Genomic DNA, 13,754 nt, shown 5'->3' on the forward strand with positions numbered 1-13,754 from the left:
AGAGGGCAACAGGTTGCTGCCGAAACTAGATGGTTAGTAAAAATGTGAGTGGATCAAAAAACAAAGTCTTTTTATTTCTCATAATAATATATGAATCAGTCAACTTTTAGGTGAAAGAGTAATAACACAGAAAAAGAACAAGGAGTTATGCCGATTTTATATGTTTGATTCGGGAACTCGCTGATCCGTTCAAATCAGAAAAACCAATTTTTTTTTATACATTGTTCTACAAAGGTCTACTTCAAACCATTATCCGGACGGTATAGATAATGGAAGCGAGAAGTATGAAAGGAGGGTATCTGTGGTCTCGGAATGGAAAGAGTTTATGACATGGCTGTAGAACATCAGGAACTGAAGGTGACCTTGAGAGACGCCAGTAGAAGATCATATTACAATTAAGAGTAATAAATAACTCAATAGACCTCAATTTATTAACCGGAGGGATGTTTCAATCGACTGTAATCGAGAGTGTAAATGTTCCTATTATTTATATTTGTGTATGTAGGAGAAGGGCGGGGTAGTGTAACGGAGGCATTTTCTTACATCGTTAACCCTTCCCTTCCGGTGCTAAAATAAAACGCGCGTCCCGATGTTGGGTAGTCACTACACAATCAAAAATTATCAATTACATACACTGCGACATCTCGACCATTCGGTATATAGTCCTTTTAAAAATATTTACAAACAGCGCTGACTATGACTGAAAAATCACCCAGTGCAGCTTATGAAAGATGTCAAATAATCTCTTCCGCTCGCTGTTACACCTGAAAACACGATGTCATGATTTCGAGTAACAGGGATGTGCCGATATGATCGATGTTTTCGGAAAAAAACTTCGAGTCTTCAGAAATTACTCATCGTCCAATGTATAAGATCTTTGATACAAGGAAATAATGGGCTCACATTTCCTGTATTCAAGGGGATATATTCGTAAAAACACACTCCTTAAATTAAGCACTTTAGACTAGGGGTCAAACTTGACTTTTTATTTCGAAAAGCCGCATTCATTAATTTGATTCAACATAAGGCCGCGTTTGGATTGATTCATGCCAAATTCAAGGCTACTTTTCGAGTTTTGTGAATACAAACATACGGAAGCTAAATATTTGCATACAAAGATATTCGAGTTGTTTTTAATTGGCACAAGTCAAAAGGCCAAAAAACTCCCCAATTTCCCATCCCTACTGTCGACAATAGTTGACCTGACGAGGGAATGGTTATTCCGATAGTGGTAATCGGTATGTAGATTTTTATGAGTGATATTACAGAAAGTAAACGATGAATGAAAAGAAGAGTGTTATATTACCATACAACAAATTTCATAACTTTTTTAAAATGCAAAATATGTATGTAATTTTACATACCAAAATTCTGATTTGGCACATATTGAAATAGATAGATATAAAATAACCCGTTTTTACGTATAATTATTAACATTAATATAGATTTTGTTTTCTGTTTTAGTCAGTAACATCGTGCCATTGTACTGTAGCAACATGCACATTATCACTTTTTATTTATATTTTTGTTATTTTTTGGTCTAGACACTCGATAGAATTGTGTCTGTGCTATCGTAATTGGGTGCCTAAATGACGATTTTATAGGTATTTCTTTCAATGATTCCTACTTTGTTGTTTCTGTTATTGCTACCCTGTATACATTTATTATGTACCCTACCTAATATACCTAAAGTATGTATTTTAATAAATAAATCAAATAACATACATATGATTAAAAACAAAATAAATTTGTGAAAAAACTTACCTAATTTTCATATATTTAATTTGATTCCGCTCAATTAAAAAAAAACTTGTTAATTAATTTTTTCAAATTTACCGAAAGTTTTTACTTACGTATTCGGATCAAAAACGCCATCACTTGAAAAAGAGTATCATTTGGTGTCAAACAATCATACGAACATTAATTGGTATTGAATACTATATTCACTTACCCAACTCGAATATAAGTTTCTTGAGTGGATAATCGTGGTCACCCTCTATATCTTCTATGGCCATACAGGACTCGTACAAAGTCTTGAGTTTCCAGTTGACCGCATCTGGACCTCCAATATCTGTCATTGATGAAACGACATCCCGTACTTTCGTTAATTCTGAGAAATACAGAAAACTTATTATTTAATATTTATCATCAAATGCAAAAGTAGGAAAAAGGGACAGAAAAGTGAGTGGACACTTGATTTATTGGTGTTATTAATTATTTTGTAAATAAATTCGTCAGAGGTACAATTTTATTCGTCAGAGGTACAATTTCATTACCTAAAAAACCTATAATTAACCCTTATCCGCACCCAATGATGCATAGGGCACTGCGTCATATAAACGCAGTGTTATCTTGATCGTTTAAACATGAAGGAAAGGTGATCAGCCCTCCGCTTCAGGTACCTGTCCAAGGAAATATTGAATAAATGTTACAGTGAAAAATCACTTAAATTTAATTTACCCCCTTGGGAATCGAACCCGGGACCTCCAGAACGGTAGCCGAGCGTGTTGACCATTACACTACGGAGGCAGACATTAAGGAGGCGGAGGAGGAAAAAACCTAATACTGTATTAATTTTTCTTTATACAAAATATTTCCTTTGAAATGTGTAAAATGCCAGGCACCGCAACGTGTAGTTAGGTAGGCAATTGACTGCAAAAACGTCGGCAGTAAATAAAAATAAAATAAATATTTATGTTCAATTGATCCCTCACCAATATAAATCCTTTGATAGACCCAACAACTCTCAAATTTCATTCTAAATACATATTTGTAGAATATTTATTTTTCTGAAATAACATAACATTTTTTTATGCAAAGCATCAAGCAAAGATTTCCTTTGAAATAAATCACATTTGAAAATCCCGCTTGTATTCTGTTCAGAAATTTCTCAATTTATTAATATTATTTTCAACCTTATTTGAACATTTTTTTGCAAAACATCAAGCAAAGCTTTCTTTCCTTTGAAATAAATCGCATTTGAAAATACCGCATGTATTCTGTTCAGATATTTCTCCATGTGTAAATAGTATTTTCAACCATAATATGAGTTTTAACTATTGGTTTTTCACGTAAAAATATGTGGGCAAGATATTTACATTCACGGTATACTCGAATATGAGAGTTTTTTTAAATGAAAAATAACGTCCAATTAAAAAAAATATATTTATTTGCGTTTTTATTATGTACACAAATATTTTTTTTTAATTCTGTGAGCCTAAGCGGCTCATTATTAGAAATAGGTATCAAATTGTGGTAGAGTGGATTCGAACCGAGAAACTCTGACTTAAGAGTCCGCGACACTAACCACGGGACCACCACCCGACACATTTGATTTGTATGGTCTCTGATTTGGTTTGTACAACGTCCATTTCGAAATGTACGTATTATCTTAAACAATAATTTTGTCACCTTCAGTTTCTAATTCGTTGATGGTAAATCCATTTTTATCTTAAGTATCATGTATCTTTAATTTAGAACCTTTGAAAAAAATCTGACCTATTGGATCAAATGTCGTGACAGTTAAGTTTGCATAAACCTCAGTTCTGCAGTTTTTTTGTTTGTTCTCAATCTCGTCATATTATTGTGTAACAATTAATATAATATTTTAGACAGTGACATACTCTTGAGCGGAAGTTGCTTAAAAGTTTTATCCATTAAATTTAAAATTTGGGATGAAAACTTTCAATTGCTTCTGCCATACATAAGTTTTTTTCAGCTGTCATCAATCAATTCTCTAGAGTTTAAATCGATCTTTCTCCTTTTTGGTTTTCCCTTTGCTACCATGTACCCTCAAATAAATCTTACATGGTTATCTTCCAATTTTTGCATAGAAATAACACACTTATGGCCAATTATTTTATGATTATATTTTGGATAATCGTTCCCTTAAATCCATCGACTATATTACTGCCCAATTACTGACCAATCGAGTCCAATCAAGGAGAGTCTAATCGAGTTCGTAGATGTAACGGCTAAATAAAATAGAGTCCCAAGAGTGAAATAAAAGCTCGTACAAGCAATGACAGTTTTGACATGCTCAATAAGTTATAACTTTATTTCACATATATATATTTTTTTTTTACTCATTTTAATATTAATTCATAGGGATTTCATTCCTACGATGAAAGCGTCAAACAAAATTATAAGCTCAATAAAGCTATCTTTGAAGTATATATTTATATTGCTATACAATATTTATTTCTTTTTAATAGTTTATTATTTCAGTGTTTGGGATTACTGTTAACTGCGATTGTGTGACTACTTTTCTCAAAATTTCTAAACAAAACAATTCAGTGTGGTATGAAGTTTTGGGACCCTGTAATTATTTTCAGGACATTCTTTTGGTAAAATATTTGGAATGATAAATGACAATTTTAAGAGAAATACAGTGTATGGATTTTTATCTTTAAACGCATTATCCTATCAGTGACTAAAGTGTAGCCAGTTAAACATTATTTTTGTTTTAAAGGCGTATCTATTCCTTCACTAGAAAACCAGGATGATGCTTTACCTAATAAAAGGACAATTTTAATTTCCTGAGTTGATAAATGACAATTCAGACAAACATAATCCTATTTTTTTCATAAAATGATTCGGGAGCCACTTTGTGGTAAAATTTATCCATTTTTAATTTAAGTTTTGTTTTTTACTTTCAAAGTGGTATTTACTAAGTAAAACTTAAATTAAAAATGCATTATCCTGTCACTGACTAAATTGAAGTCGATGAAACAGTATTTTAGACTTAAAGGTATAAATTATGACTTAACTAGAAAAATTGGATGGTTCTTGACCTAAGAAGTAGAAAATTTTAATTTCTGGGTCGAAAAGGAGCATATTAAAAAATTATTGAAATCATAATTACCAAGCAGCCAAAGCTCATCTCTTTTGCCCCAGTTTCCTCGTATTTTAGTAGTGGTATCATTTAGCCAACTTCCACAAGCCCACTGCCAAGGATCTGAGCATGGATCCACACTGGTATTCATCGTTTCTACATACTGTAAATAAAATGGTACATTTTAAATCAATATCTCGAAACAACTTACAAAGGTATTTTAGAATAATAATATCGCGGGAAAGCGATGAGATCAACACTGTGAAGTGAGATACTATGATGCTGTTTTTGAAAAAGGTTACAGAAAGGTTAAGTTTGATTTTTTTGTAAAGTACCAAATTGTTGATAATATTTCATTTTAATGAGTATTGGGTATAGTTAAAAAAGATTTTTGGTCTTTTAATGTATAAGGTTTTTTTTATTATGATAAAATTAAATAAATTAAAGTGTTTATACAAAAAAAACTCAGTCGACAGTTTGGTGGATACCCACAAAACCATTTATTGACTGATTAAACACAAATGTAAAAATTGAGAATCAACAAAATTAAATATATAAAAATAATTATGAAGAATTTAAACAAAGCTTTGAATTATTATTTATCAAATTTATTTTTACATAATTTAATTCGGTAAGTAAAGTATTTTTAATGTTTATAATATTCATAAAACACGTGTTTAAACCAAATAAAATTGATCTATACTTTTATTTCGATCGATGTTTCATTAATTTTATAAAGTTTATAAAATATGCCACTACGTTAAAAATATTAAAAATATGTCTGGATAGGTACCCCGATAGGGTTGGTTCGATTAAGTTTTAAAATTATGTCACTAAGTTATAAATATGTATGTACTATCTTACTAAATTCCTGTTATTATTTGTCAAGTTTCTTTATTTGTTATTTGTTTGACTTTTGACATGTTAGTTACACCGGGTGAATACAAAAACAGATGTGATGTTCATAGTATTGTAAACTATATAAAAGTACATAACTTCAATTTTATTAATTTATTAATTTAAATATATACTACACATATAACCATTTCAGCACGTTGAAAAGAAAGCGTGAAGAGAATGTTCGTAATAATCGGACGAATAATTGTGAGAATTCACAATATGACCTTGTAGCGAAGTTTTCAAAATAGCGATATTCTCCCAAACCTCACCCCTAACATAATACCCGCGATATAATATTCGATTACAAACATCATTATCTGTAGAAAATTATCGGCGCTCATCAACCATGCGTCGGAAATTGTACTTAAGTACTTGTATATATAATATAACCTTCCAGCGGGCGCGCTGAGAAATTTCCCTCGAGCAAGGGCGCTTGTCGTAAATTTTACGTTATTAAATTTTCTCTATGTAAGTTTTGTTTTGTTTATTTAAATGTTAGGGAATTTCTATAAGGTAAAGAAAAATGATAAATGATAGTTCTTTAAAAATGTATTTGACTTTCTTAAACAAAAACCGAAGTATCACTCTAAATATAAATTAAATTAAATAAAAATTTAAATAGTCACTCTGAATATTGTCATCTAATTTTGTATGTTTATTATTAGAGAGTTTACGCATTTAAATGACTTTCAATACCAAGAGCATTTCGACTTAAGCCAGCGGGTGTAATTCGATTAATTTGATCCCTTTGTTTTCTTGCAGAAACACTACGTTGTCATTCCCCATGTGTAGATAATTTTTTTTTTTTAAAATATTCAATTTTTTCTCCTCTCCTTCAAATTGGTCTGACGTATTTTCTTGCCCGGTATCTCTTCTTCAGCTTGTTGCTCTTGTAGATCTTCTTCAGCTTGTTGCTCGAATTCGTCATCCGAATACTAGCTGTCTCTCTAGGGAAAGGAAGTCTCATCATCACCACAATAAAACACGATTAAGACAAATTAACCAAACAGATTTAGCTATGACAAAAATAATATAAAAATAAATTGAAAAATTAATTCATTTAATATATCACACATTAAGGAGCGTTACTTTAAATAAAATATCAAAAAGCTCGGAGCTCAATGGTTGCAACTTAGTGGTAAGGGTGGAAGAAGCGATAAGGCGCATTTGTCGTAAATTTGACGACAGCTTGCCCGCTGAAAGGTTAAACACAGTCGTCCCATTAGTTAGGATTTTCAATACTGATTTTCGTCCTTACTCTTATATTTCGTGAGGTGTATTATTTCCTTTTCTATCGCCCGATTAAATATTAACATCTCTTGACGCGAAAGCTGTATTTTATTGAGTTGATGTGAAATTTCAAATTGTAAGTTTATTAAGTGTTGGGTTGTGGTCCCGTGGTTAGTTTCGCGGACTGTTGAGTCAGAGTTTCTGGGTTCGAACCCACTTTACCACAATTTGATATCTGTTTCTAATAATGAGCTGCTTAGATTCACAGATATAGTAGGTGTGAAATTTAAGTATTTTTGTAACGAAAACACAAATATTTCTCTTTATATTATTAAATAAAAAGTGCTAAATCGTAAAAAAATACTTGTTATAAACCTTTTCTCATAATATTGTGATTTTATTTGGAAATGATTTACTTCTATTTATTCACTTCCTGACCAATATTTAGTGAAAAAATATAATTAAATTTTATATTTTTTCTATTTTAGATTTATCTCAATACATCAAACCTTGACAGCCACCAAACTAAATCGTAATCAAACTAATCGTACTCAATCGAATTTCGTAATGTTAAAAATCAGTCGTTTAACTTTATTTTAAAACTACAAGCATAGTCTTCATTTTACACAGCGAGTGACATAAACATTTTATTTATTTATTTACGGCCGAATTAACGGCCAATTTAGTTAATACAACCTTGAAATGTAAATAAAATATATGTTCCCAGTGATATATTTTTTTAATGTGTATCATGTCACTATCAACAACAACAAAAAAGTCCCTCTCCAAGCACAAGAGCTCAGTCTTTTTTTAGAGAGACTCAGTGCAACTAAAATTATAAGATTATATTGAGTAGAAATGTATGGAAATTTTATGAATTTGGATAAAAAAAATGTAACCTGTTTAAATAATAATTAAAATAATGAAAAAAATCGGCTTTGCAATTGTGAACAATCTATTAATAAATAATTTATATGGATATATATATATATATATATATGTGTGTGTGTGTGTATATATATACATTTACACATATACGTACGTAAATCAGTAATATTACATAGAAAGAAGATTTATAACTTGGTATGATATATAAATGTAGTTTGAGACATCTGTTTTGATTAAATGTTAACTCAATTCGTATCGATCAAAAATAGGTTGTTTTTTGTATTAAGTTTTCATGAAACAAACTTTTAAAAAAACATATTTAAATATACAATAGGATTATGAATATTTAGTTATCTTCTGTCACATTTGATAATTTAAATTAGCGTTTAAAAGCTGCTCATCACATTCTTCAAAATTATTTTAGTTATGAATCATTTTCATAAAGCTTTTGGATTGCATTAATAGATGACGCTAATATGATTTAGAATAAAATTTACGATTATGAAAATAAAATTGTCTAAACATCAGATCATTTTTATAATATTTGGGGAGGGGGTGATACACACTACGTTGCACATTAACAATTATTATCCCCGTAGTCAGCACGCTTGTCTTCAGTACTGGAGGTCCGGGTTCGATTCCCAGGTGGGGGGACAAATAAACATGAAAAAATTAATGAAATTTTTACTCTAATATTTATTCAATATTACCCTGGACTGATACCTGAACCAGGGGTCTGATTACTTTTCCTTTACTTGTTATCGATCAAGATAACACTGCGTTTACTGTGCGGCTAAGGATTTGAAGAAACATTGAAATATTGAAAAATCGCCATTTATTTTATCTTTAATCTTTTATTTTGTCCCAAATATATTGTTATCTCAAAAACATAAATAAGTTTTGAATACGTATTAGGTCAAAAATATTCTGGCTTGCACATTGACCTTCCCTTCCCGGTGTTGTGTACCTAGTACACATTGCTTCTAATAACCATAATATCTCTATAAATATAATAAATACCAGGCTACGATTTTAGGTATTCCTCCATAACATATTTACGCATTGATTTAAAAAATAATGTCAATAATAATCCAATTTTTACAATTTAAAATCAATAATTTTTTATTGTGTAGTGACTACCCAACACCGGGACACGCGTTTTATTTTAAAACCGGAAGGGAAAGGTTAATCAAAAAAATGGATTTGAATATGCAACAACCGATGTATATGTAAACCTACACATACATAAATGAATACATAAACAAATGTGATATTATGTGACCCAACGTGAAGGACATTCTAGTAAACCGGATGGCACCAAATTAGTGAAATTAGTCAAATTACAGCAAGTAACATAACTTGCATAAAATTTGTCCCCGCTATTCACTCAATTACTATTACGTAACAATTTCATGCTTTTACACTGTATATTCTAAACCTTATCCCTACCCAATGATTCATCGGTCACTGCATCGTATAGAAGCAGTGTTATCTTGATAGTTAAATACATGAATGAAAGGTGATCAGCCCTGCACATGAGAAACCAATCCATGGTAATATTGAAAAAATATTGGAGTAAAAAATAACTTATTAATTTTGACTCCCTCGTGAATCAAACCCGGAACCTCTAGGGCGGTAGCTAAATGTGCTGACCATAATACTACTGAAGTAGACAGTCTAGTTTAGTATTATACAGTCGCCTTTGGAATATATTATTGTTTAGTAGTAAGGACGTCACCGGAATGCAAAACTATTGCATACCAGTCAACAAGATTTTACTCTTTCTTTCTTCGTGATTACAAACTTTGTGATGATTGGTTTGCTTCTGTCGTGGTTAGTTTACACCCATCTCTATCCTTCGCTCGTCTCTTCAACTCGGCGTGCCAGGTACTACTAACGTCGAAGATAATTTGGTTCATGTATGTTAAACGGAATCATCGTAAGGCGTCACTCGGGCCTACTGGTTTCGTAAATCGAAAGAAGTAGACCTGGGTATTATATATTATGCCCTATCCATTTGGATCACTTCTGTGTTACTTCCTTGAGGAAGCATCTAGACTCCTCAGCCTTGCTTAAAACCTAGTTGTTACCTATATGTTCCGACCAATGAATCCCCAACATGCGCCTGTAGCACCACATCTCAAACGCCTCCAGCCGCCCCCGTTCTGCCTGTTCGATAGTTCACATTTCGCTTCCATATAACAGTATGCTCCAGACCAGAATTTAATTAAGGTTTTTCAAAAATTTAAACCTTTATTATTTGATTATTTTTTTAGATTTCTTATTGAATGCTATTTTCGCTTATTGTATCCGGCTAACAATTTCTGGTTTTGATCGACCATACTGATTAATTTAGCTGCCCAAAAACCAATCTCTTTATGCTAATGATTTTGTTTTTCAGAAAGTTCTTAACCGAAATAAATAGGTATTCAAACTTTATGAATCTAAGTATTTAAAAAAAAAATCCTACATGCACCATAAGGGTTAGAAGTAGTTGCATTCAGGTGACGAAGAGTTTCCTGCTTGACCAATCCCCGCTCCTTCGCACTCAATGCTCCGCGCCACCGCATATGTAAACTCATTATTTCGCGATGACGCAACACACCTGAAACACGAGTATGCATAACAAAGAGCTGTTCGTTTGCATTACGTATCTTTTTAATAGGAACAAACAAAAATACAGGAGAAGGCGTTATGATAAATAATATCTACCTACCAACAAACACAAATATCGGAATTCAAACTATCAAGCACAATAAATTGCAATAAAGTATCTGCACCGAACGTTAAAACGCCTTCGTTGACTAATTTTCTAATGTTTAGAACGTATGCCCTACCGTAGCATACCAGCTCCGGAAATGCCATGAACTCCCGTAAAAGAGGATAAAAGAGTAGTTTTGGAAGGGTATTTTTCTTATCATTTTTTCATATTTGTCCGCCTCTGTGGTGTAATGGTCAGCGTGTTTAGCTATCGTGCTGGAGGTCCCTGGTTCGATTCCCAGGGGGGGTGAAAATAAATATTAGTGATTTTGCACTGTAATATTTATTTAATATTACTCTGGACTGGTTCCTGAAGCGCAAGAGTGATCACCTTGCCCTTATGTAAGTAATTATAAAGATAACACTGCGTCAATTCTATGCAGTGCCCTATGCACCATTGGGTGCGGATAAGGGTTATTTTTCATATCAATCGAAAAAGTGCATTGAATGAATATTCTATACCAAGGGTTCCCACCTTTTTATGCTCGCGACGCACTTACAAGCTTAGTATTTTGTCACGGCGCCCTACATAAGTAAGCTATTTGGAATTGTGTAAAATGTGATTACATATATTAAATATAGGGTTTTTCAAGAAAGTCTTTAACTTTCACAGTAAATATGGTTTTTTTTCTTCTCTTAATGTAAATAACAGTGTTTTTTTTTAATTTTAGTTAATAGTTCTCTATTACTTTAGTCTTTAAGTCATTGTTTGTGTTCGTCTTAAATTGTATTTTGTTTTTTATTTTTGGAAACATTGTTAATTATTTTATTTTATTTTTATTATTTTTTGTTGTTTTCTTATTGTTTTTATTTTATTAAAAGTAAAAGAGGTAATGAGGGGATCCCGAGGGGTGGGGACGAAGTGTCTGCCTCTGTCCGTACATCCTCCTCCCCCCTCATTAATTGAATAGAGCAATATTTATTTCTTCAGAAATATTTTGAAGATTTTCCTCTATGTGCAGCTGACAGAGAGTCCCTCAGGACTCTATAACTGCTGCGGGTGGATGGTGGGCTCAGATTCCAAAAAAAAAAGTTAATATCGGCATAAAAGTTAATACAGATAAAACTTTTAATCACTCGCAATATACGAGTATATTGTTTTACGGTGGCTCCGTATTATTGATTTTTATATTAAACCATAAGTGATTTTGTACTCATTGTACTGGCACCGGCAGGAAAAGGTATATCTAATTTCTGAACATGATAACGCTACAAATGCGCTATCTAATACGAATAATCCTAGCTAATAGTACAGCAACATCATTCTAAGAAATGAATATTATTTTCAATAAAACCTAAATTCCAAAAACAAAATATTACTTTTTAGTTCTTAGAATATTTTTTGTTTTGTTTACAGTGGCCGTCACAACATACGACAACGTTTACATATGAACTTTTAACCCAGCCTTTTAACCGTTTGAGCTTTGAGATAAGATGATTTAGGTTCAAAGATGTTTATACAATAATCTGAAACATTCCTTATTTCGCAACAGTTCGGTTTGAAAACACGTACTCATGTATAATAACAACCATTTGCTTCTAAAACGTTTATATCTATTTTAAAACACGGGCACTCCTATCTGTGAGAGGAACAAAACCACTTGAAACACGGCAAAGGAAATGAGTAATACCCTTCTAAAAATAATTAATATGTAAAAGAAGCGCATGTGTTTTGTACAGTTATCGGTTTTCGATACGTCCTACACATTAGCCCATGGTCCGTTCTATCTACGGAGGCTATTACGAACATTACAAGGGCCAGAAGGGGTGTCGTCATGTTATCTGTACGTCAAAACGCCGTGCAATTAAAGGTTCGAGTGTTGCGGATAAACTAAGGAGCTTTTATGTTCGAGAAATAAAACAGATTCTTTAGCGCCATTTCCTGACACAAATGACTTCGGAATACGAATGCGGTATGATTAAGTAATCAATTATCATTTCTTGCCAAGACGTTGGAACACAAACGATATCTCATTTGCGTACGCTTGTATACATTATGGCCAGCAATTTGAAAAAAATAATTTATTCTCTGCAAATAAATTTATATGAAGATTATATGATACACACTTATAATAGACAGAAACATCCGGTAAATTTATGCAACGCAAGCACGCTTTCAAGTACTTCCATACCTAGAATGGATGGACACATGACAAATAAATTTTAATTTATTTTAATTATTCATAACAGTAAACAGCGCAATTTTTATAAGTTTTGTATAAGAACTTTTTTATTATTATTATTAATTTCGTCCGCCTCCGTAGTGTAATGGTCAGCACGCTCAGCTACCGTTCTGTAGGTTCCGGGTTCGATTCCCAAGGGGGGTAAAATAAATATTAGTGATTTTTTAACTGTTTTATTTATTCAAAATTACCATGGACTGAAGCGGAGGGCTGATCACCTTTCCTTCATGTATAAACGATCAAGATAACACTGCGTTTATATGACAGTGCCCTATGGACCATTTGGGTGCGGATAAGGGTTTTTTTTATTATTATATTATTAAAAGAACATTTCTTAATATAACTATGGGGTAACGATCTCACCTTAAAATAATCGCTGTTTTTGAAGCCACGTACATGCTAAAGTTTATTTATTTGTATTATTTTAATCGAAATAATTCAACTTGCGTATAATTTTGAGTTACATATACGACAAACAGAGTTTCGGGCAGCTCAACACATCTCCCGCGCTTCCCTACCTGCTCAACTCCCGAATTTAGCATAATTCTTAGAAAAAATTAGCATAATTCTACTGTTCGTACGATTATCGACCAGTCACTCTTCACTCACCGTATTTTTATTTCTATCCGTATTATAAATATAATTTATCTCCCTTTCCCTTGTACTCCTTGTATCAACAAAAAAATGTCATATAAATCAACAAAAAATCAATTCCATTCGAATCCAATTATGAGGCTCTGAAAATACTCAAATCGTTAATGTTAATGTTTTTAAAGGTGCCAGCGGTATTTGATGACATGTATATTACTTGACAACACTTTGATCTCACTATAATATGTAACGTTATCCTACTGATAACTTTGACTGGTCAAGTAGGTCATATTCAAGTGACACCTCTGATCGTTGCATTACGGTTATGAAAACAATATTGCTATCGATGTGAGACACTATATTATGAC

General features: G+C 32.2%; 1 protein-coding gene across 1 annotated transcript in view; it reads right to left on the reverse strand.

Moving 5' to 3' along the window:
• Positions 1–1,951: 1,951 nt before the first annotated feature.
• The window catches only part of LOC148301767 (neprilysin-1-like), a gene marked incomplete at its 3' end in the record, with an annotated part of 14,931 nt that continues 3,128 nt past the window's right edge, over positions 1,952–13,754 (reverse strand). The window contains exons 2-3 of the mRNA XM_088272735.1: positions 4,865–4,997; positions 1,952–2,110 (exon numbers count right to left, since the gene is read on the reverse strand). Coding sequence (XP_088128861.1) covers positions 1,952–2,110; positions 4,865–4,997 — 292 coding nt within the window. The remainder of the gene's footprint in view (positions 2,111–4,864; positions 4,998–13,754) is intronic.

This window comes from Brachycentrus maculatus, unplaced genomic scaffold, assembly GCF_059751285.1.
Source record: "Brachycentrus maculatus isolate JH-2025_06_01 unplaced genomic scaffold, ASM5975128v1 h1tg000518l, whole genome shotgun sequence".
Classification (NCBI taxonomy): Eukaryota; Metazoa; Arthropoda; class Insecta; order Trichoptera; family Brachycentridae; genus Brachycentrus; species Brachycentrus maculatus.